This window comes from Podarcis muralis, chromosome 2, assembly GCF_964188315.1.
Source record: "Podarcis muralis chromosome 2, rPodMur119.hap1.1, whole genome shotgun sequence".
Lineage (NCBI taxonomy): Eukaryota > Metazoa > Chordata > Lepidosauria > Squamata > Lacertidae > Podarcis > Podarcis muralis.
Window position 1 is genome coordinate 61,730,379 of NC_135656.1, and position 24,977 is coordinate 61,755,355.

The window sequence follows — 24,977 nt, forward strand, 5'->3', positions numbered from 1 at the left end:
ATGTATACCCGGCGCGAGGGGCGCTCTGCTTCAGGGTGCCCCGCCCGCTGGGCGGCAGGCTGCTATCCGCAGCCTAGACATCCCTGCGGGACCTCCCGCAGGGCTGCCTAGGCCGCGGATGTGTTCCCGAAGCGCCGGGCGCTCTGCTTTCAGGGCGCCCGACGCTCCGGGAAGCAGGCTGCTATCCGCAGCCTAGACAGCCCTGCGGGACCTCCCGCAGGGCTGCCTAGGCTGCGGATGTGTTCCCAAAGCGCCAGGCGCTCTGCTTTCAGGGCGCCCAACACTCCGGGAAGCAGGCTGCTATCCACAGCCTAGACAGACCTCCCGCAGGGCTGCCTAGGCTGCGGATGTCTTCCTGAAGCCTGGAGAGCGAGAGGGGTCGGTGCGCACCGACCCCTCTCGCTCTCCAAGCTTCAGCGAAAGCCTGCATTCGCCCCATAGGACGCACCCAGATTTCCCCTTCATTTTTGGAGGGGGAAAAGTGTGTCCTATAGGGAGAAAAATACGGTATTCCTATCTTTGAGGTGCCACAATACTTTTTTGTTTTTTTCTGGAATCAATCTTGTGGTTGGGGTTCTGTCTCTTTTAAAACATGCAGTTACTTTTTCACAAGCTCCTCATGTAACCCTTACTACTCTAACCTACATAAGGGAACGCAAAAATATTTTTGTATGTTGTAAATGAAGATCTTAAGAAACCACCTGAAAATGTAACAGCTGCAATATTTATTATGATAAGCAAATATAATTTTTTAATTTTCATGTGGGTGGCAGAGAAATCCATGAATATCAATCTGAAATCCTCCAACGGGGCCAAATTTTTACTAGTGCTGTAGTTGGAAGTTTTGAAGAGGATCATCATGTTTTTCCTCAAGGGCACCATTTCAAATTTTGGTGGTAGAAGTGGGGATAAAGTTCATAGCAAACTTCCAAGTCCTGCTATTGAATATATTCAACACCAAGTTACAAAGAAGCATTGGACTTTCACAGAGATATTGATGATAAATGATTATGTAGTCATAATCATGATAAATGATTATGTAGAGAAGGGGGATGCCTCCTCCTGCCCTCCCTAGGTGGTACCCATTTTTCCATTAATTTGATTCCTTGGACTTACTGTGGAACATTCAGATTGCTCAGTGACAGCACAGATTCTTTGCAATTATTCTGTGCCATTGTTCTGGTAGTCTCACTTGATGCATAAGCAAGCAAAAACTGATATACATTTGCCATGGATTGTAGGGCTGTGCCCACACTGGCATCGTAATGCAGAATCTGCTACAGAAATTCATGCAAACACTTTAAAGAGTTTGCATAGCGCTTTACGATCTGTGACTATTTGCCCTTTGCAACCTAGTTATGTGTATGAACCAGAGGAGCCCTTCGCCCCCAATAAAAGATTTGAGGGGGCTGCCCCCCCAAGTTGATGGACATTGCCATTCAAATTGTGTGTGCATGCCATGACTTGTGATTGATTATGTGGGGCGGGGTTTATCTGACACACACTTCCCAATATTTTATTCAAGTTGGCACCCCTGGACTATGAACCCTTACCCCACAGCATAACATTGGCCAGTGACTAGTACATATCAGAAACACCCTTTGGCAAACTGACAGGTGAGTCAAACAATTGTTCCTTACTGGTCCAAGGATGTTGGCAATATTGTGTGAGTGGCTTACACAGAATTCTTCCTTTGTCCTTCCTGGTTATCCCCTGCCCTTTCTTATAGGAGCCTTTGGGTTTTCTTTTTTATGATCAATTTCTGCCTTTCTGTGCTTATCTTCTAAACACTACGTTCCTACCCATGAGCAGCAGATGATATGTGCCGGTTCCCAGTTTGCTCCCACTGCTCTCCTGGTTGTTGCATGTGCATGTTATTCAGGGAGGGGGCATTTCCGTAAAGTCAACCCTTGGCTGCATGACTGTGTCCCCAGCTCCACATACCTATCATCACTCAGCTGTCACAGCTCATGACAGCTCAGTCTAAGAAACTTTCACACTTAATTCCATTTATGCACTCTGCAGTTTCGAAAACAGGTGTTTGGTCAGAGCCAGAGGGATACGGACTCTTTGTTTTGCTAAGTGGGAAGATCACAGAAGCAAATGGGAGCTGTGTAGAATTTCAAAGCTGAGGATGAAATACTCAAGACCTTTCAGAGCCATTTTTAAAAGCTTCCCTTCCTGCCAGCAGGAAATCCTCTCCTGCATCCTCACCCCTACGTCTCAAAATGCTTCAGCATTTTTTGCACTTCCCTTTGCCTCCCTCTTGGAGGATTTGGCAGATCTGCTGATTCACAGAGTTTCCTCTCAGTGAAGTATTTAGTCCACACTATGCCCTTTGTGCTGACTCCCTTTCCAGTCTGATAATAACTGAAACCATGGGCTAGTTTTGTGACAGGGTTAGAAGAGCAAGCCCTAATTATTCTTCAAGTCCACTTGGCCCTTCTGATTGAAATAACACAGGCGGCATTAGGGAACAGGATCTGGTCAGCCACATCTTCAGCTCCCACTTGTCAATCACCTTACCCAGCTTCAAAGGAAAGAATTGGGCAAGTGCTCTACGTGTGATCTCAATTCTTTCCTTTCTTCTTTTGCAGTCTGGTATTGAAGTCAAGTCAAGCTGCAAAGGAAGATCCAGAATGAAAACAGGGCTTGCAGGCACTGCCCATCAGCTGATCTGCACTGGATACAAACCTGATTTTCAACAGGGATCAGCAGCACTTAGGAATTCATGAATGCAGCCAATCCCAGCAGAATTAGAAGCTGCCAATGATCCGCAGAAGATTTATTTTTTTTTTATTTTTTTTAGTTAGACATTAGTTCTATACTTGCCATCGACCAAATCCTCTGGGAAGTTTACAAAACTTAATAATTTTTTTAAAAAACCCCAAAACAAAATGTAATAAAAAAATAAGCTAAAACTAATAATGTCTATGCTATTTTACAAAATTCAGCATAAAACCAACACAGAGTAGTATAACATCACTATAAAACCAGGTTTAATAATTCAGAAACCCACCAGAGCATTTAATTGAAAGGCCTGGGAGAATAAAAAGATCTTCACCTGGTGCCAAAAGATGCTACCAAGTACCAACTGAGCCTCTCTGAGGAGGGCATTCAACACCACACCACCCCCTCTCTCCCACCCCCCACTTCTTTTCTTCCCAACCCTATACTGCATGTAACACCAATGTCTCACAACAAATCTAACTGATCTGTAGAAAACACAACCTGAAGAAAGAGACAATGCATGTGCTTTTGTAAACAAGAAAAATATTTAATAAAAATACTTAAAAAAAAACAAACAGCTGGGGGGCCATCATTGAAAAAGGCCCTTTTCCTCATGACCACCCACCCCACTTCATTAGGCAAGAGAATCAGCAGAAGGAACTGCATAACTTGGAGAAGTTCTGGCATAGAGAAGAGACCAGCAGCAACTATGATGTGAGAACACAGTTTTAAAACTGGCATTTGTTCTAACCTCACAGTCAGCAGATGGTGGGGAAATGGGAGGTGCAAGAATCAGCTTTGGCCTAGGGAATGGAATCCATTTTTAAAAAATAACACGGGAAATGGCATTTCCCTTCTCAAGCCTCCTTCTCCCCCTGGTTTGCCTCCAAGTGGATCTCTGAGCATTTCCAGATATTAGTGAATAAGTTGGCAGCCAACTCAATGTCTAGACGGCCTTTGGGGTTTGTTCCTTGTGTCAACAAGAGTAGAGGTTACTGCTGACTAGTGATGTCAGCACCAGAAGTGTCAGGACGAGGCCACAGATTTTGCCTTCCTGGTTCAAAGTGTGTGCGTTCTTCCGCTTCTCCTTTGCAGATGTAGTGGCAGGAATTGTACCTCCACCCTGTCTTGCACCAAATCATTTTTCTATAAACACAAAGTTGGTCCACACAGACAAACACCTTCCAAGGATTTATTTCAGGCTTTAACAGCCACAGCTGCCCCAAAGTGGTCTCACAAAATAGAGTTACATTTATAATTAGGGGGCAAAAAAGAGGTAAAACCAGCAGCGCAATAGTGACGCTACTTGATAGGTACATTTGCTAAAACAGTATTGTATCACAATTTCAGGAAATATAGCTATCAAGCTACAGTTCTAGATACCATTGTGAACCTATAAAGATCTACTGTACATTGTTTGGGCTGTAAATGCCTTAAGCAGAAATAAAAGACAAACAGGGCTCCATTCACTATGCCTGCTTCCACAACTCCTGTCAGGCAATCAACACCAGCAAGTACTAATTCAAGCCCATCACTCTTGTTTCCCCTCTCCTGTGTTGCTTCCTTCACCTGTCCACCACTGCCTCCACCTAGAGACCATTAACAAAGCATCCTGCAGCCAGCATTCCATTTCAGTAACCCAGATACCAATGCTTTCTGTAGCAATCAGGAGGAAGAGGCAGTGGGAGAAGGCATGGTAGTGAGAGGGAAGAGGCAAGGCTGGCAGGCTTGGACCAGAGCTCAGTTTGTTGATATGCTTGTCTGACTCCAGAGCAACTCTTTTCTCTGCAGTTTGATTGGTCAGCCAAGCTAGCTGACTTCTTGATGGTGCCCTCCATGTGTCGGATGGATACCCTTAGGGCTACTAGTCTGATGTACCCTATGTTGACTCCCCAACTCTGAAGCTTGCTTCCACACACAAAAATGTTTCTGGGGTGCTGTAAGTTTCAACAAATACAGATAAGAATGAAGATAGGTTTATTCTAACCATGTTACTCATACATTTTTAGTTTATTTTAAAGTATAGATACGGAGATATACAGTGAACTGTCGTAGCAAGCGAGGGAAATTTTCAAGTATACTAAATACGCATGTAAACAAATAAAATAAATCCACACCAGAGGCACACAATCAATTTATATTGTGTACTATTTTTATAGGATCAGTGCCAATATCCTTTTTTTTGTTTCTCACATGAGGGCATCTGACAGTATCCCACGTGTGCTCCACATGGGGTTAATTTTAAGTCTTCCATCACTGTCTTGCCCCCGTCCCATACAAGATTAATTGCTAACACTCTTGCTTTTAGAAATGTATAGCTAATGTATAGCTAATAGTCACACTTTTGCCATAATTTACAAGGTGTTGATTATAACAAGGTCAAGTCTGCCCACCCATTCAGAGTTAATCATGCCGAAAGTTAGTCCAGAGTCTTTGTTTATCCCAAGTGATGATAAACAAAATAAGCAAAGGATTAGTTAATGTCCTCCAACCTGCTCCACATGGTATTAATTAAACTGTGAGCTCCCAGACCTATCCTAAGATAGTTGCTAACACGGGCAATGTCCGGTTCCTTTCCAAAGTGGAATCTACTCCACAGTGACAATATAGAGAAGTTTTAAGATAAACGGCCACCATTAAATTAAAATTCTGGGGAAAAAACCCCACTGAAATGTTGTAAAGTCTACTCGTTAACTAATTAAATAAGGATCTCAATATAAGTGATGCTTTGAAGATATGGAATGAAGATTAGAGCTTTTCCAAGCTAAATGACACTTAGAAATAATTTGTGGTCTGAAAAAAAATAAAACTGTATTTATACAAATAAAGAAAAGCACAAAACCTCTAGGTGGAACTTCAGAACATCCAGTGTTGTAAGCAGCAATATTCACAACTTTCCCTGCTCAGAAAGCATAGAGGGCAGGTTTTAATCATCTCACTTTCTGCATTAGCTTCAGCTTCTAAGCCATCTTGAAGGGCAGCTCCCCATATAGCACATTGCAGGAGTCCAAGCAGAAAGTCACTACAGCATGGAGAAGTGAGGACATTCTCAGCCTAGGAATGACTACAGCTGATGTACTAGCGTAAGGTTGACATAAGCAGGCCTAGTCACAGAAACCACTTGGGACTGCAGTGACAAACTGAAATCCAGAAGTACTCCCAGAGTCCTAAACTTTTCGTGGAGTGCAACCCCTCCCAGAATAGGCCATTCACCTAATTCAAGGACATGTACTTATCCTTTGTTTTGGTGTATGGAGCGACTAACTAGGTGGCCTAAATGAGAGCCCAAACAAATTTGAGAGCTGCTTCCTGTGGCAATGTAGGCCTTACAGAGCAGATGCAGCACCCTAAACCTGGGCTCCTCAAAGTTTGTCATAAAGGACCCTCCTTAAAATAACAAAGGGTGGATGCAGATGGCAGTCAACTTCAGAGCTGGAATTGTCACTGTAGTTTGGGGATGCATGGGCAGATAAAGGAAGGGAAATGGAAGGTGTCAGTTGGGTATCAGTGCTTTAATGTCTCAAAGAATGAGGTTTGTGGAAGCTAGAAGTCCACATCAATAACTGGCAGAGATGGCAGCTCCTTTGACCTTTCAGATTAACAATAAACACAAGCAGCACCTGACTACTGCATAGACACCCAAGTTATACTGTATATGACAATACATCATGCTGGGCAAGATGAAACACACAACTGAAAGCAATTGGTTACTGGGCTGAGTGAGCAGATGTCATATTTGTCAAACCTACCCCCATATATTCCCTGGGAGGCCTATCTCCCATGTGAACTGTGAAACTATTGGTTAAATATAGCTACCTGGGACGCGGGTGGCGCTGTGGGTAAAAGCCTCAGCGCCTAGGGCTTGCCGATCGAAAGGTCGGCGGTTCGAATCCCCGCAGCGGGATGCGCTCCCGTTGCTCGGTCCCAGAGCCTGCCAACCTAGCAGTTCGAAAGCACCCCCAGGTGCAAGTAGATAAATAGGGACCGCTTACTGGCGGGAAGGTAAACGGCGTTTCCGTGTGCTGCGCTGGCTCGCCAGATGCAGCTTTGTCACGCTGGCCACGTGACCCGGAAGTGTCTTCGGACAGCGCTGGCCCCCGGCCTCTTGAGTGAGATGGGCGCACAACCCCAGAGTCTGTCAAGACTGGCCCGTACGGGCAGGGGTACCTTTACCTTTTACCTAGAACAACATGGTGAAATTTGGTTTCAGCTCTTAATACTTTAGGGCAAGAGTATGGGGAGGGGAGGCAGATATTTTAATGCTGTACATGAAACTGTCATGAAACCACTAGATCAAAATGGGTCATGCCAAGAATCTAGGAGTGCCTGTTTTATGGAGTTGGGATATTTTGAAATATGATATAATAATACGGGAAATCTGGCAACTCTAATTGTTCCTTGAGACAACATTATTATAGTTGGAGAAAGAGACCAGAATCAGTTTGCCTGTTTAGGTTCCTCAAAACTACAGCAACAAAAAACCCACCCCTCCTGGGAGATAAACAGAATGAAAAAACCTTACAAATGCCAAATTTCCAGGGGGGGGGGGGGAGTCTGAGGCCCTTTATTCAGAGCCAATAGTGCAAAAAGAACAAAAAGCAGTACAGCACCTTAAAGGACAACAAATTTATTATAGCATAAGTTTTTGTGGACTACAGTCCACTTCATCATATGCATTGACAGGATAACACTTCATGCACCTGAACTCAAAAGCTTTTGCTATAATAAAGTTGTCACAAGACTTTGCTGTTTTTGCTAAAGAAAACTAACATCCCTACTCCTCTGGAAATTGTTACAGTCCAACACACCACCACAGGCAGTTCATTTATTCTTATAAAACTCAGGCAGAATTAAAACAAGGATTAAAATTCATAGCCTGAATTTGGCTGGTGAACTTATGTGCTCTCATGCCAATAGAAAATGCAGCTACTAAGAAATCTAAGGGAGGTATCAGAATGCTCAGGGCAACCCCAAAGTTTGCCAAAGTATTTAAAAGTCCACAAATACCAAAATGGGGCAACCACATGCCCCCAAACAGCTCAATGCAGACTAAGCATGTTCCATGATCATCAGGAGCCATGGAATGTTGACTGTCAATTGGAAAAGAAAAATGGAAAACCAAGAATGGAAGAGTGAGAAAAGAATTGGCTTGCTTGAGCCCTTAGCAGATTTTAGGAAGCTGGAGGAAGACATGGTTAACTGGCTGGCTGGTCCCCTCCCTCAACAGGAATGCTACTGTTAGATGTGTGTGTGAGAAAATATATTGCAACGTTTTGTTGTAGGTCCCATTTATACACCAAATTTCTCATCATTTATAAAGACTACATTGCAAGAAGGAGATGGGTAGTCCTGCATTTCTTGCTTGCTCCAAGTGCTATAGAGTTTTTGTTGCCTTTCCTGGTTGCTCATTTCCTGTAGAATGGAGCTGAACCCAGCAATACCACACCCAGAAAAAGGTTGCATCCTGAGCCCTACAGCATTAGAACAGGCAACACATATCCTGGATATCCTTCCTTGCAGCAAACCTTTTGGCAGGAATGCTAGGTTAGATGAGAAATGGCAACCCCATGTTCACAATATCGCCGTGAGGTAGATCTATAAGTATAATTGTACTGGATAATTTGCTGTGTAACTATAGGTCAGTATAATTTTGTCAAAAGTTTTATGTACCTTTTTAAAAAAAACCCACCACCATTGTTATTTTCAATTTACAATAAAAACATCAAACTTCCCCATGCAGGCCTATTATATAACCTATGCATTCTTCATAAAAATAACGTAACAGTAATTATAACTTACCCCTTATCACCTGGCAGGGAGAGGGGGTGCCATTTTGTGGTTTGCCTCAGGTTCCAGAATGTCTTGGGGCAGCCCTACAGTAATGTGTACACAGGCAACCAAGATGTGACAGAACAATATAGCACTGATATCATAAGAGGCAGCACTACAAGCTGTAGCCTTTAGGAAGCCTGATGGCTGTGTGGCCGAGGAATATAACCTGACCTTTCTAACGCTTGGCCTTCCCTTGAAATATGCAGCATTACCGGCACATTGCTAGATGTTATGAACAATATTTAGTGTTTAGAAAACAGTAGTGGGGAGGGGGGTGCTGTGACACCTCTTCTTTCTAATATGTTTGCCATATGTGGAAGTCCTTGAAGTAAAATCAAAAGGCATAAGGAGACAAGAGAGAGAGAACAGAAACCAGGCCTTGGCAAGTTGCCAGCTGCGTAGCGCCCTCTAGGCCTTTGCTCAGGGAACAGCATCTGTTCCTTGGGTCCTCCTGGCTGTTTATCTGTCTGCCTTTCTCTCCAGCCCTCTCCAGGAAACTCTATCTCATCATTCCCCTTACTTTGCTTCAGCTTGACTTCCTGAGTTCTCTTGCCAGGTTTACCCTTCATCTTCCTCCACACCTCCCCCGCACCATAACTGCCAGGCCGTGTTTGTATTTCTCTCCCTGTCAGCTTCCCTTTCTCTCCCCCCTGCCCCACCGCAGTGCCCTTTCCCTCCCCGGCTCCATCCTCTCAGAGAGGAGATGTCCTGGGCCAAAGTTAGCCTGTCAGGTAGCCACATGTCCGGCCTAGAGCTACCAGGTCAGCTGGGGCCACCCTGCAGACCTCCTCTCGGATCTGGGCTGTCAGCAGCCTTTCCATCCCTCTGCTGAGCTCAATATGTGCTGCTTTTAAGTTAGAGGGGCAGGGTGCGCGTCGCACATCTGACAGCACGTGTTTCCTTTTGGATCTGGCCTGCCAACAACTGATGGCAAGGGGGCTAGCCATCTCTTTCTCTAGGACTGCCAGTTCTCTTTAGTTACATTCACCCCATACTTTCAAAGCACTCTTTGCACCACACATGGAGAATCCTGGGAGCTGGTGCTGGGAACTTTTGGTCTGTGAGCTCAGTGCCTTTACCAAACTACAGTTCCCAGGATTCTTTGTGGAAAACGATTAGCATTAAAGCTGAATAAGTACTTTAAATGTAGGTGTGGCCTTTTTCTATCAGTGTTCCTGTGACTTCTTTTAACAGTTGCCTGACAGAGAAACCTAACAGGAGATACTTCATATCATCTCCATATTGGGAAACACTTCATCTGTTGAATTTGTTCACATCACAAAGGTGTGAAAAATGCTTGAGCACTTACAGAGAGGTGAGGAGGTGCCATCCCTGGTTTGGTCCTTGATTACTTTCATTACTTTGGAGTTACTGGCTAAATTTATAGCCTTTGAAACAGACCATTTCCCCCCAATGTGCAAACATTCCCTATTTAGGTTTATAAATGCATTACAGTTTTCTTGAATTCTCTGGTGGAGAGATGAGCTATAATCATAGCAGCATAGAGAGCAGGAAATGGATGGAAAATGCTTTGATCATATAATTAATTCTTAAAGGAATGCATATCTAATATTTTATTTTGCAGCCTCCCAGGATTGAAGAACTTCAGTTACCTCCCCCTTTAATAAAACAATCAAATAGTGCAACCTTTGCGGAGTACAAATCCTGATGATTACAAGTTCAAAGAGACAGTCAATGAATCTGCACAGATAACTCAGGCATCTTAGAACTACTAATAATCACAGGCAGGCATGAAATTCATTTTTTTCGTCAAACAAAAAAGATGTCCATTGAAATGCCATGCTGTGGCTTTCTCAACAGGCTACTTGTGTTCAAATCAATCATATTTTCATAGTTAGAACTTCAAGTTGAAAATATTTTTTTTTTAATAAATGGTTTGCAGGCCATCATAAATCGCCAATTTTTTTTTTTTTAAATTCTAATTCTACTGATTGTTGTTTTCCTATTTAAAATTGTTTCCATACACAATAACTCAAACCCCAGAGGTACTCACAAGCAGGATACAATAGCAGGGAAATGTTTATATATGCTAATGACTCAATTAAGGATGGTAATTACTAACAAAGATGTTGTACTTAATAACTGAGTGTGCTTGAAAGGGGTTGAAAATCAGATGAACTAGCTGGTCTCATTCATTCAAGATGTAGCAGAAAGGTATAGCGAAATCCACAACAGTGTGGTCTCCAAAAACTCTGTTGTCTTGATGAATTAATTGGACACCTGGTTTGGATATAACACTAAACCACAGTTTAGTGTTATAAAAATGGGCCTAGTCTCCCCCTGGGCCCATGTACCCCCTACTGCAGCTGAAAGGAATTCAGAAACTTTCATTTCTACCAATCTGTTGTATCAGCGATGGATCTGAATCTTTTTCTCAAAGCTTGGTGGTTTGTATTCTAAAGTGGATGATACAGTCTCTCTTCTCTTAAAACATTATAAAACTGTAAATTTAGTGCAAGCAGGAACTTTAGCCATCGATTTTTAATCAAACTTGTCAGTGCTAACACATATTTTTGCACTTGGGCAGGTAGCATAGAGCTTGCGCAAGACCACATTTATTTATGATTCCTTTTATCTACTCTTGCAATAAAACATGTTTTCATTGGGATTGGGGAAGGGGTTAGTGAGAGGTCAATGCTCTAAGCAATCTTTCCAATTCATAGCAATACTAGCTAAACAGCAGCTAAGCCAGAGTCTCCAGTCTATTACAAAGAAAGTATTACATTTCTCTTCCAGCCCCCAAAATTAAAAGAATATATTCCAATGCTAGCTAATTTCAAGCCATCTCCTACGGATAAATTCTTTGAAATGCCACCCAGGTCTTGTTATTGCTGTTGAGGACAGAGAGCTGGGGATTCAGTCGGCATTAGATTTTATTTGTCTAACCAGCTAGGGGTGGGGAGGGGGCTGTAAATACTGAGAAATGCCAAGCCCTGGGAGCGCAGTCCTTGTCTGACTCTGCCACTGGACTGCAAAGTCAGGAGCAAGCAGAATGCCAAAGCTACATATCAGCATGAGGCAGCGGATGCTCATTCTTCGAGAATGAGGAAGGCACAAGGAGAGGTACTAACTTTAAAACACACACACACACACATTTTCCTCCCAGGGACGCGGACTTATAAAAAATATTGGGGGGGCCCGGGAAAGCTCATGAATAATAAATAAGCTCATGAATATGCAAATAAAGTGGCGCCGCCTCCTCGTGAGCGAATAGGGGAGAGCATGCTGCGCCTATTAATCAGCTCCAAAGGAAATTGGGTGGAGCTTTTGCTCGGGAGGGAGGGCAGGAGGCATGCAGCCCGCCCCTCCCTGTGCATTTTGGGCTGGGGGAGGGGCGGCGATGGCGCTCTGCTGGAGGGGCGCCGGAGATTATTGGGGGGGCGGAGCCCCCCCAAACAAATTTTTGAGGGGGCTCGGGCCCCCTCAAGCCCCATGGAGTCGGCGCCTATGTTTCCTCCCAAATACATTTTGGACAATACTTTGGGCAAAGCACCTCTTTCAAATACTGTACCATCTCTACTCTCACTCCTTTTGGTAAATCTTACCCTGCTTCCTTCATTTGTATTCTTATCTCAATGATATTTTACCTGAAATATTAATACATTATGCAGAAACAGAGCCAACTCAGGACATTTTGCTGCCCAAAAGTGGAGCAATAAATGGGGACACACACACACACACACACACACACACACACACACACACACACACACATCAAGAGGCATAGTATCCAAAGCCAACAAGTTATTGGGTATCTGAGGCAGAAAATCTCAAAAGCAAGCCTCCCCTTTCCTGGCAGTAAAAATAGAATAACAAACAGCGAAGGCAGGTTTGGGTTAGGTGTAAAGGGATGGGGATGGGTTTAGTGCCAGGTGAAAGGTGAGAAGGGTTGAAAAGGGGAAGTGGTCAGGCAGGGGTTGGTGAGCAACCTAAACAGTGGTGCAGTCCCCAGTATACAGGCAATCCTCGTTTTTGAGCGGGGGATTACATCCCAGATCCTCCCATGTGTCGGCAGAGCACACATAAGCCTGCTCCGTACCCCATTCCGCCCCTTTTTGTGGTGTCTTTATGACATTTTGGGGTATTTCCAGGTTTGGTGCTGTGCGTGTGTACATGTCATTCGGGCACACATAAATCTGTTGTTGCCTGTATAAATAAAAATATAAAGGATGATCCAACCTATAAAATAAATATCATTTTATTATCAGAGGCTGGGGAACTGTTTAGGGGAATTTGTCGTGGGGGGTTGCTGCTGTTAGTTTTTTATATCTTTATACTGGATCTTATGATTTATGTGGAAATTGTTCAGTTTGGTTGTGTACTTTTTGATGTTTTGTTTATTGTTTATAACTACTTTTCTTATGTTTGTAGTTATGCATTTTTTATATGTTGTAATCCACTTTGAGCATAGTTTTAACTATGGAAAGATGGCATGCAAATAAAATGATGGATTGATCAGAAAATCAAATTACAAGGCTGAAACATTTGGTTCTCAAATCGCATATGTACTTGAATTGTACATTTTATAATTTGCAGTATAGACATGTGGAGGAAGGACAACTAAATCCTTGTATACTTTGGCCCTAATACAGTCAGGCTTATTAGGCTTAGCCATGACTAAACTTGACCCACTTATTTCAACAAGACTAAAGTACAACTATTTCCTCCTCTAGATTTAGGGCCTATATTCCATAAGAGCCTTGGCTGTCCACATCATCTCAGTTTTACCTGTGGAAACAGTGCAATTTCAACTTACTAAAGTTCAATTTCTGAAAACTTCTGGTTTGCCAAACGTTTTACATACCCCATGCCCTTGCAGTGATTCCTGGAATTTTTATTCTCAATTTCAATCAGCCAACAGTCCCTCGGACGTCATTGAGTGCAGAACAAGAAATTTAGGATTTCGCCTAGTAATAAAAACTTCCTTCCTTCTTTCTGTGGAACACTCTGCAGGGCATTGCTATGTTCCTTTCTGCTCTGTCTACAACTCTTGAGACTATTCTGGTTGATCACCCTTATTCCTTCCTGCAGATGCTGCTAGGGTGGAAATGAGGTAAGATTTAAAACTGCAAGGAAAACAGAACAACCAGCAAGCTGGAGCAAATATGGCTACTCTTTGGAATAGGCAGTAGGCTCTTCCAAAATACGTAGGCTATGTACATATTAGTGACTTAAAACACAATGAGATGCCCGCCTGCTGCATTTCAAGTTGCATTTGCCTGGCAAGGATATCTTCATCCAATGAACATTTCCCCTTGCCTGCAATTCCCCCATGAAGCTGTCATCTGCACATGCACAATGGTTGTCTCAAAGGTACACACCTCAGCTTAACTGGGAAGTGAATGTGGCTTATGTTTTCAAATCATATGGCAACTGGTTTGAGGGAAAACACATCAAGCATCAAGAACTACATGATAGATATGGATTGTGGCTAATGTCAGGTGTACCTCCAGAATGAGAGCACACTGGAGCCAGGGTAATGTGCGCGCAGCCATTGTTGGACATAACAGTCCCTTATTTCCATGTTCCCTTTTAGAGGTTTATTGAAGCAACTCAATCCTGTGCACTGTTAATACATAAAGTCCCGGGGTATATGTACAATTTAACTCAGCAAGAAAAAAGTCAACAGTGATGCAGCAGCGGGTATTTACAGAGGAGAATCAGAGGCTGGAAGTGCTTAGCCTTTCCCTACAACCATTCTCCTGGACTTGTTGCTTGACTGATGGGCTAATGCATGGCCTTGGAGCCACCTAGGCAAAGCAGGGAGCTGGGAGAGAAAGAGAGGGGTGGGGAACTGGTGGGAGAGAAGGGTTATGGGGGACATTGGTGTGCTGAAAATGTTTAAGCACTCACTCTTGCCCAGTAACACCCCCTTGCTAATGCCCTGCCTATCCATTCATTAACAGTATTAGGCAAACTGGGAACCTGTGTTTGCCTAGTAATGTGCAGTTTACAATTCTGCAGCCAGAAAAACCAACATTTGGTGAACAACATGAGTTATGCTAATTGGATATGTTTGCAAAATTGCATGCCCCATCTTGTCTTGTTTTAAATCCAGAGTAACTTTGCCCTCTTCAGTGAAGTGGAAATTGGAGCACGTTTCCTATCTCTTATTTCAAGCAGCCTTTCTTGGATTATTATTTTTAATGTATCAGTCACCACATGGAAAATTAAACCACGGATACAGAAATGCTTAAGCTTCAAGTCAAAGTTGGGCAAACACTGGTGATCATTAGGATGTCCACAATGAATTTCACCATAGCTACCCCCCAAATCATCAGTGCTTGCCTAGCTCTGACCTGCAGTTTAAGCTGTTCTGTGCTGAGGTTTCATTCTCCAAATGGAGATTGATACATGGGGTAAAGGAATAGCTAAGTGTGCATATGATGACCATTCTCATGGAGCATGTTGCTCCATGAAAAAATGGCAGAAGTCAATACAAATATAGTGGAGTTGCTTTTATTGGAAATATATTTACTTCAGCAGTTCTAATACGGGTTTGTTTTGTATGTAACTGTAAACGTAGACTCTAGTACACAGATCATATCAAAGCACCATGTATGATGAAAATACACGTCCGAATGTTTTGTTCATGCTGCTTGTACAGAGATTCCTTCTTGACTGCCTCTCACTTCTGACAAGCCCTGCGTCACCATGTACCATGCCATTGTTATTGCTGGCCTTGCTGACACATTGTCACCATAAGTCAGTGGAAAACTCTGCCCGGGCCTGGACTCCAGCCAGAAGGCTCTACTCCAGGATCCCCCTTTCCCCTCTCCCCATGAACTCCTCCCTGAGTCAGCTGGCTCAACCGCCCACAGAAAGGGGGGAAAAACACCTCCTTCAAAGACGTCATTATTTCATAGTTGGATTATTTTCAGACTAGAAATGCAGCGTGATTTGTTTACAAGTAAGTGAGCAGATCAACACACTGAAGTGCAGATACTTTCTCCCCCTGGAAAATGTATATTAAATGGCCAGTGTCAATCATGCCTGAGTTGGCCGGGCATGCTGTTCTCCTCCCCCATCCTCACCAAAATGAAAACTGACCCATTGCCTACCTAGACACCCATCATAAAGGGGTCCCTGAACTGTTATCAGGCTATGACAGTTTCCGCCATCGGATTCCTCCTGCCCATCAGGAAAGCTAAATAAGGACCGCAGTTCAGGCGGCTGCAGGAAGAGGGGAAACGCAGGACATCCGGCCCAGCTGCCAATTTTTCCTTTCCCATGAACCACTGCTGACCTCCGCCAGCAGAGGCTTGGACATCATGCCTGGCATCATAGCTAAGCATCTTCACTTAACTCTTTGCAGGCTACCTGTTAAAAGGCAGGGACCTGCAGATACCTGGATTAATCATAGTGCGTGACTCAGTTTTACATAAAGTTCAGAGAGTGTAATATTGGCACAGTTTGATCTCTATAATGTATCACCCAACTTCAGTTCAGGGCATGCCTGTCTCAGCAGTGTATAAATTTAACCCATTTGTAATAGCAAACAGTTGACTATGTACCTCTATTAAGTTTATGCCAGGAAGTTAAGCATATGCATGTCTTGAAAGCATTCAGTGATTATTTTATCTCCTTATAGACAGGTTTACAGTTGCTTGTCTATGTGACAGCTATACTTACACACTTCCAGTATGCTGAACAGGTTATTTCCTATTATGAAACCATTAACGGAATAAACTGACATCTGGCGAACTCTAGGTTTACTACAATGAAAAGGTAATCCCTGTATCCTTTAGAAACTTCCTAATGTTTAAAGATAAATTCCAGAAGGTCCACTCTCTTTTCTGTGAATAACATATTGGGTTATTACTTTTTCCTGTCTGATCAGATAACTTGGGGTTTTTTTATGGAGGAAAGGGGGATAAATCTTTGCTGTAAATTCATAACACAGATGGAGAGAAGTGAAGAGGCATTATTTATATAGGAGGAGTAACTGTGGAAAAGCAATACTGTTTAAAATATTGGAAATAGTCAGAAGGGCAAGTGGATGACTGCAGTTGCAGAATGTGAGGGGGGCAGATTCAATAAGTTAGTTCGCCAGGTTCTGCCCTTATTGCATTACACAACTTTGCATTCTTTCTTGTCTCTCCAGTGACTGGTGATTCATGATATCCTTGTGATTTTGCAGCAATATTATCTTTGTCTCTTTTTTATGAAGGGCATCAATGGACTGTAGCACAATAACTGGAATTCCATTTGGACACTTGCTAGCTTGTTTTGGATTTTCCATCATCTCTTGGTTTGGCCTCACTGCCAAGTAGCCACAACTGTGCTGAGCTGGCTTTGAATGTCTTAGTCAAGTGTAACATGAGAAGGCTATTGCAAGAAGAAGAAGAAAACTAAAAGGACTGAGGAATTATAAGGTGGGACAGTGGACTGGAAATCTCCCTTTGTAAGCTGTCTGTACTCACAATGGGAGCATAGGAACCTGCCTTATACCGAGTCAGACCATTACAGCCTACACTGTATTGTCTACACTGACTAATAATGGCTCTCCAGAGTTTCTGACTTTTTCTGACTTTTACCAGCCCTACTGGTAAAGTGTGGGATGCAAAGCATGTGAGTATATGTAGAGTCTAGACCTATTTTTGAGAGGGGGTAGAAATCAGGGCGTAGCAAGGGGGTGCAGTAGGTGTGGTCCACCACAGGTGTCCCCACTGAAGGGGGTGACAAAATGGCGGGTGGCACTCACTGTAGGGCCTGCAGCGTGCCTGAGCCACGCATCTCAGGCACCCACAGGCTCCACGATGTTTGCCCACTGCCTCCCCCCCCAGCTGTAGGGTGGCTGAGGCCCTGGCCCCTGTGGTGCGCCCCATCCCTATGGGTGCCGGGCGCCCGTCCTGTCCCTCCCTAAGGGCACTTCGCGCCCCATCCTGTCCCTGTGGGTGCTGTGTGCCCCATCCCATCCCTCCCTAAGGGCACTGCACTGCACTCCCCGCCCCGTCCCCCCCATGGGTGCCGTGCGCCCTGCCCGTCCCTATGGGTGCCGCACTCCCCATGCCGTCCCTATGGGCAGTTTGCCCCGCCCCTTTGGGCGCACCACCCCAGGTGCCCGAAAGGCTTCCTGTGCCGCTGGGTAGAACCAGGCTTAAAACACAGAGCCAGCCTAGGCACTGAGCCTGGCTGTGTCCTTTTAATGACGAGGCACTTTGGAGGAGCAATGATACCACTGCAATTCATTAAGCACCATTACAGTTTTGACCTTAGGAGAAATCCACCAATGGGACTAACACAACCCACCTCATTAGCAGCTTGAAATAAGAAACAAAGCTTTAAGATAGCCAGAGGCAATAAAAATCCTGGGATTAATTTAAACAGTCACTGGATATCAGAGCAGCTGCAGAAGTATTTCTATGCCCACAGAGGAGAAATTATGGTCGTGCTGCAATCCATCGGAATGCCTAGCACCAAGTCCCAGGCTACAAGGAGCAGGGGGTATCTGTTTAACACATTGTGTCAAGCGTCCTTGCAGCAGGTGCTGCGGCAATTGGGGATCTATCGGGGAAAAGTGCGGCAATAATATATTCCATATGCCCTCTGCAATCATGTCAGCATGCTCCACTACGTCTGCTACAAGGATTTGTCTGCCTCCCTCAGCTACATTCCTGGAAGCGGTAGGTTTGAGTTTTACTTGGCCTCGTGCCAAAAGGATGCTTTTAGCACTCTCACTGTAAATGGAGACTTGATCCATGAAGCCAGGCGAGTCAGTATGATCTGCAGTCCAGCTATGTACTGCAGGCCAAAGAAATTGGTGCACCCTTAACCAAGTGGCTGGGTGGGCCTGAGGAGAACCGACTGTGCATGTTTATTTACAACTTATCATACAAAATAAGGAGGCAACAAAGAATGGGCCTTGTCCCGTGCTGGTAGGCATTGGCGCGGCGTGGGTTGCCAGTGCCCAGGGGCTGACAAGGGAGGGAAGGAGGGAGGGAAAAGGACAGAGTACGCATGCACATTCCTAATGGCACCCATGGCACCCAGGAGATCACAGCCGCAAAGATTAAGAAAGGAGAAATAACTCCGCTGCCTGGAGAGGACACTTTCTGGTTTGCATGGAGAAGCCATTTTCAACAGAACTCAGCAATGGAAGCATGCACTGTATTGAGGCAGCACCGGGTGTTGAAATGTTGCACCCCTAAGAATTTTGCACCCGGGGCAACCACCCCTGTGATTCCGCCCCCACACACCACTATTGCCAGGGGCTGATGAGATCTGTATAGTCCAACAACATCTGAAAGCCCACAGTTTAGACATCCCTATTATAAAGAGCCCAAATACAGGAGTCTGTAAACCTCCTCACCCAAACCACAAGACTTAACATTTCTTAACATTATGTGTGATGATTACCCCGCCACACACAATTCTTCCAGGGAATATGTATGGATCTCCTCATCTCTCCTGCTTTAGCCTCTCAATAACTCAGGGAGATAGGACAGGCTGACAAAGCGACCGGCTAAAATCACCTACCCCACCCCTGAACTATGGTGCAATACTGTCTGGATGTAAAAGGAAATATTTACAAATCAAAGTTAAGTATGCCAATAGTGGCACCTGATCATCAGACATTCATGTTGGCATAAGAGACAGATAAAGAGTGTTAAAGCTACTATAAAAAATTGTGTGCCATTGAAACTAATGTACTCTAAAGTCACCAGGTGAGCTTCACAGCTGAACATGGGTCTGAACATCACCACCATCAGCTTTCAGAACACATTCAAGCCCCTATGCCAGATTTATCTCACACCTATTTATTCTTCATTCCTTTCTAGCTATTCGTTTAGGAAAGGTGGTGTTCTCAATCCACACTGCCCTCCTGCCTCACAGAAACTCTGATCCTTATGAAGGAAGCATTATATCAACTCAGTTCTCTTTGTATCAGGACATGAAAAACCAAGCATGTGCGCTGCTTGTGTGCACTCCACCCCAGAGGCAGCAACCCAGTGTGTATTAGCCTTGTTCAGACCCATTAGGTTAGTAGGAGAAAGGTAACATCACCCACAAATAATTCATCACAGTGTCCAATTCCAGCTGCAAAGCACTATGCCTTAAAAGCACCTTTGCTGAGCAGCAGCTGTCTGGACTTGCAATGCGCATGGTGCTGCACTCTATACCTCTCAGATGCTCAAGACCCTGCTTTTAAATCACTTTTTTTGTGGAATAAACAATACACCACAACAGTGATGAATCATGGAGCTGTGATGATAGAAAATGGTCTTATGCTGCAAAAATTGATCTTACCGCATGCAAAGCTTCCTGCACTATGACTTTTGCTGTGGTCTCTCTGGTTCCTTATAGCCTCCCACCTGAACGCTAGCAAATCATGTGTCATAGTCCTCCTCCACAGAAACATTTTCTGCATCTCAGCAAATGTTGCCTACAGCTTTATTTTATTAGTAGCACTGACATGCAGGCCCTCTGACATGCAGACCACTTCCCTACTCCCAAGTCTGACAGGCATCTCATGCAGTCTCAGCCAGTATAGATCTACTCAGAAGGAAAGTCCCACTCAGGGGTGCTAACTTGAATAAAATATTGGTGGGGGGAGGTAAGCCCCACCCCACGTAATCAATAGCAAGATGCAGCGCGCACATACCATTTGAATGGCAATGTCGATCAATGGGGGGGGGCGGCTCCGATATTTTATTGGGGGAGGGTGAAGGGACCTCAGCCCCTAGGACTTGGCTCCTATGGTCCCACTTTGTTCACTTTGTGACTGCAGCCCTAGTGTTGGGCCAGTCAATGTGTTTTGGCAATAAATGCAGTAACTTGAACCAACTTATGTGTCTCAGTCTGCATAGCACACAAACAACGGGCAATGCATTAAAAAGGAAAAGAAAGAAAAAAACCAACACAAAGGCAGGATAAACTGTGCAGGATCACACCAGAAGGCACTTCCTGAGGAACCAGCGCAGGTTTGATCCCTGTTGCGGGGTTAAACCAAAGGGATGTCTAAAGTCCCCTTTCCTGCCCGAACTTTGCCTGCAGCTGGAGGAAAAGATTAGTCACCCAAGAGTGCCCTCTGGTGGTTGAATGGCGCTCGGTCATCCAGCTGAAGTCGAAAAAGATGGAACAAGTAGTCGAAGGAAGCGGGTACAGCACTACTAAGTTGGCATATGCTTTGCCCGGAGAGCGGCGGAGTTGAACAAAAGAGGGAAAGGGATGAGAAAGGGAATGAAGGGACAGAGGAAGAGCGCGCAGCTGGGGGTCTCAGAATCCAAAGAAGCAATAAAAGCGGGGGGAGCTGAAAAGTGGCAAATATTATCTAGAGAAGAAAGGGAGGCAAAAGGCAAGGTTGGGGGCCGAGGCCACGGAGAGCGTGCAAGGAGCAGCGAAAGGGTGAGAGGAGCCAGGGGATGCCCGTCCCCGCCGGTGCCAGGCGGTCGGGAGCCGCTGGGGCAACTCCGCGCACGCGGGCGGAGGGAGCGCGGAGTTGCTGGGCTGGAGCTTTCCGCTCCGGTTCATCCCGGGCGCAGACCGCTCCGTCTCCCGCAGCAAGGCGATGCCCGCCGCCCCCCGCCCCGTCCCGTCCCATCCCTTGCCAGCCCACGGCAGCTGCGCGGCGCCGCCGGCGTGCGCTCCGTCGAAGGCGCGCCTGCGCTCACTCACCTGCTTCCGAGACGATGCCGATCCAGAGCCAGAGGGAGAGCGTGCACACTCTCTTCATTTCCAGCGAAGGGGCTGCGGCAGCAGGCGAAGCCACGTCTGGCAACGGGGGTTCCGCGGTTGCTTCTACTCGAGGGCCGGCGCAAGGCTGTGCCTCCTCCGTCCGCCTCAAGCAGGGCGGACGCGCTCTCTCGATGCCTCGGGCGCGCTTCCCTTTCCTTTTCCTCCCGCTGCCGGGAGCAAATCCCGCTGGAGCGGCTTGGCCAAGTTTGCCCCGGCGCAGCAGCTCGGCCGGGGGCTGCTCCGTCTTTGCGCGAGGCAGCCGAGCCGGTGTGAGGGGCGGAAGGAAGGCGGGAAACGCGCGGCGGGGGCGGGGAGCGAAGGTGGCGGGCGGGCTGGTGGGCAAAGGGGGGAAAGTGTGAAGAAGGGGGGCGACGACCAGAAGGGCACCGAGTGTGGGGTGGGGCTTGCTGGGTCGGAAAGCGGAGTTTCTCCCTCACCCGCCAAGGGATAGCGGCGGGAGACGGGGGTGGGCGTGGGGAGAGAGAAAAGCTCGTCGACGACGGGGTGGGCAGGAGCGTTAAGGTGTGTGAGGGGAGCGCGCGCAATTAGAGCAAAATTGGTCCGGGGGGGGGGGGACTGGACGGCGGAAGGAATCACGTCGCGAGTCAGATTGAATGATGGGCTCCGCGTGGGGGGCCGAGAAATTTGCTGGGAAAGGCGATGGGCAGACGCAGCGTTGTGGGACGGGGGAAACGCGGCAAGGAGCAGGTGAGAGGCTCCACCACCGCCTTGCTATTCTTATAAAGGCAAATGGTTTCCTCGGGCAAAGGGGCGCGTCTGGAGTCTTCTCTTTTGAGGACGCCCGTTCTGTGTGCGCTCCACAACATCACCATCATCATCATCAACAACAACAACAGAGGGACAATACAATAAATGAGCAATTTCCTGACACTGACATTCGATGAGGGGAAAGCTTCACCTGTTGGATTTTATTTTGATTGCCGACGCTGCCAGTGTTAGAGAAGCAGGAGCTCTGCCAGAAAAGCAGTGGCATCCATAGTATAATGTGCTTCCTTGCTTATATCCCTTTTCACTCCTGGAACATGCTCTTCCAGTTCCTGCTGTGCTTTCTGTGCAAAGCCAGAAGCACCAGAAATAGTCTCTTCCATGGGACCGTGGGAAGAGGGGTGGGCTCCACCACCTGCTTGTGATTCCACGTGGATAAGCAATGCAGCCTATGCCGTAGAGCAGGCATGTCCAACAGGTAGATGGTGAAGAGAGGCCTGAAGAGGACTGAGGTCCACCATCCCTGCTATATAAAAAGTAGTGATGATAACGCAAAGGCAACATAAGACATATAGATAACAAAAATAGTGGGTGGAGCTCTGCCCAGCCTTTTATCTTAGTGGGTGACCCTTGGGCAAGTCATGATCCCTCAGCCTAACCTGCCTTTCTGGGTTACTGTGAAGATAAAATCAACCCTACACTACCCTTCGTTCCTTGGAGAAAGGGAAGCATGAAAATGCAGTGCAACAATCCCAGTAACACAGAGCAAGTGCACAGACAGGAATGCATAGACATGTGGACAGGTGCACTAAGGGATCCTATAAAACCATACTAGCTGACTTTGGTTCCATGCTAACAAACACACTTGCCATGCATATTGCCAGCTGCAGAAATAGATGAGTAGAGGGGTGTGTGTGTCACCCAGCCATACAAATGTGCAAATCAGGACAAACTGATGGAATGCTTGACATAAATATGTGTATCACTTCGCCACTACATGTCCAGGTACATACACATGGATTCATATGTGTGTCTGAAACACACAGAGATAAGCACACACTGTAGCTCTCACCATGTAAAAGAGCATTTTAAACACATGGGAGTCATTGAAAGATCTCTCTCCATCTGCAGAAACCCGCGCCTCGGGGACCTGACCTGCTATTTCCTCCTCCAGCTGTTTGTTGTTTTGTTTCCTTTCCTCTCCCCCCGCCCCCCCCCCCATTTAGAGAAGTCTGCTTTAATAAGTGCATCACTAACCTTTCAAAGCACAGTAAGGACAAAGGCAGCCAAGCTGTGCCAAGGATCAGGACCACTTCTTGGCATCTGCAGCCAAGCTGCTCTTTTGCTGTGATTACTTAAGAGCAGTTATGCTAGAAAACAATGAGTCCAGTAGCCTCTTGCTCTAGTTGGCGGAGAATACAACCAACTTATTCTAAAAGCGGAGCTTATTACCAATTTTCTTTTTGTGGACTTACAGGTGTTGACAGCCTGTAAAGTGCAGGCTTTGTCCACCATTCTTATGCGATGTTATCCTTTTGTGGATGTCCTGCAGAGAAGACAATTATTCTTAAGTAATTCCTTGATGGCAGATAACAGAATTTCGGCTTTTTAGAAGCTTAAAGGATTGAAGGCCATTTCACACTTTGCATAGAAAGCATGTTTTCCCATGTGCCCACCATGTGTCTTACAGTCATGTATGAAAGTTAAGATATGCCTCTGTAAACATATGGGGATACCGCACGGGGGTTCTGCTGTGGTTGTCTGTGCTCTCCAAGATATATCTAGTGCATCATTGCAGGTGCAAGCCATTATTCTTCAGGAATAATGGTGATCACAGCATGGATATGAGGTGGCAACATGGGACACATATTTGGCTGGGTGCAAAGTAGCTTGTAGCTGTTACCTTGTGTCTTGTTTATATCATAATGAGATTTGCCGCATCAAGCCCTCCTGCATAGTCTTAACTATTTCTGAATGGGTAGTAGTAGTAGTAGTAGTAGTACAGTGGTACCTCAGGTTAAGTACTTAATTTGTTCTTGAGGTCTGTTCTTAACCTGAAACTGTTCTTAACCTGAAGCACCACTTTAGCTAATGGGGCCTCCTGCTGCCGCCGCGCCGCTGGAGCACAATTTCTGTTCTCATCCTGAAGCAAAGTTCTTAACCTGAAGCACCTGCTCTTAACCTGAAGCACTGTTTCTGGGTTAGCGGAGTCTGTAACCTGAAGCGTATGTAACCTGAAGCATATGTAACCCGAGGTACCACTGTAGTATTAATCATTTTCAGTATACAAATCTAGTTGCCAATGGCATATATAATGTCCAGTTCTTACCTTAATCCCCAGAAGTATTAAACATTCTAAGAGCTGACCCTATGTATGTTTACTCACATGTAAGTCCCACAGAGGTCAACATGGCAACAACAAGAACACTCTTCCAGAATCATGTAAGTTCAGTAAGAAAAGGAAACTTTCTAAACCTGCCCTTCATTTATTTGTCACATGTAAGTCCCACAGAGGTCAACATGGCATCCTTCTGACTGAGTGTATGTAGGAATCCAGACATATATGCCTGTGTAACCTCAATCTACAACCTATTTCTGAATAGTCCTATTAAAATCAGTACAACTGCTTAGGTATATTGTGGATTACACTCTGACCCTGAGTTTCTCTGCCACAGTAAATAAATGCTTGATTGGAGGTGGATGGGCAGGGGACACAGTGAAGCCTGGTTTGCTTTAGCCTTGCAGAGCAACATAGATTGACAGCACTATGTCAGAGTATCATGTCCTTTATTTTCTGCCCCTGCAGTGGTTGAAAGACTGCATGTCACAGCAGAAGGCTACAGTGCTCCTGACTTTGCTGGGTGACCTACAGTTAAGACCAGCTCAAACCGAGCTTTTTGCAGGACAGAGTCTTGTGTGAGGCACCTCAAACATTGTACCAAAGAACTAATGTATGTTGTATGAAGAAAAAAACAGTAGGGGATGTGTGT

The 24,977-nt window shown here is 45.5% G+C and overlaps 1 protein-coding gene across 3 annotated transcripts in view; it reads right to left on the reverse strand.

Annotated features, from left to right (window-relative positions):
* The window catches only part of FLT4 (fms related receptor tyrosine kinase 4), a 94,181-nt gene extending 72,563 nt beyond the window's left edge, over positions 1-21,618 (reverse strand). Inside the window, exon 1 of one of the 3 annotated variants that reach the window (XM_077924608.1) lies at positions 21,202-21,618. In XM_077924608.1, coding sequence (XP_077780734.1) covers positions 21,202-21,259 — 58 coding nt within the window. In that variant the 5' untranslated portion in view covers positions 21,260-21,618. The remainder of the gene's footprint in view (positions 1-21,201) is intronic. The other 2 variants (XM_028718256.2, XM_028718255.2) reach the window with 2 other exon arrangements.
* Positions 21,619-24,977: the final 3,359 nt, after the last annotated feature.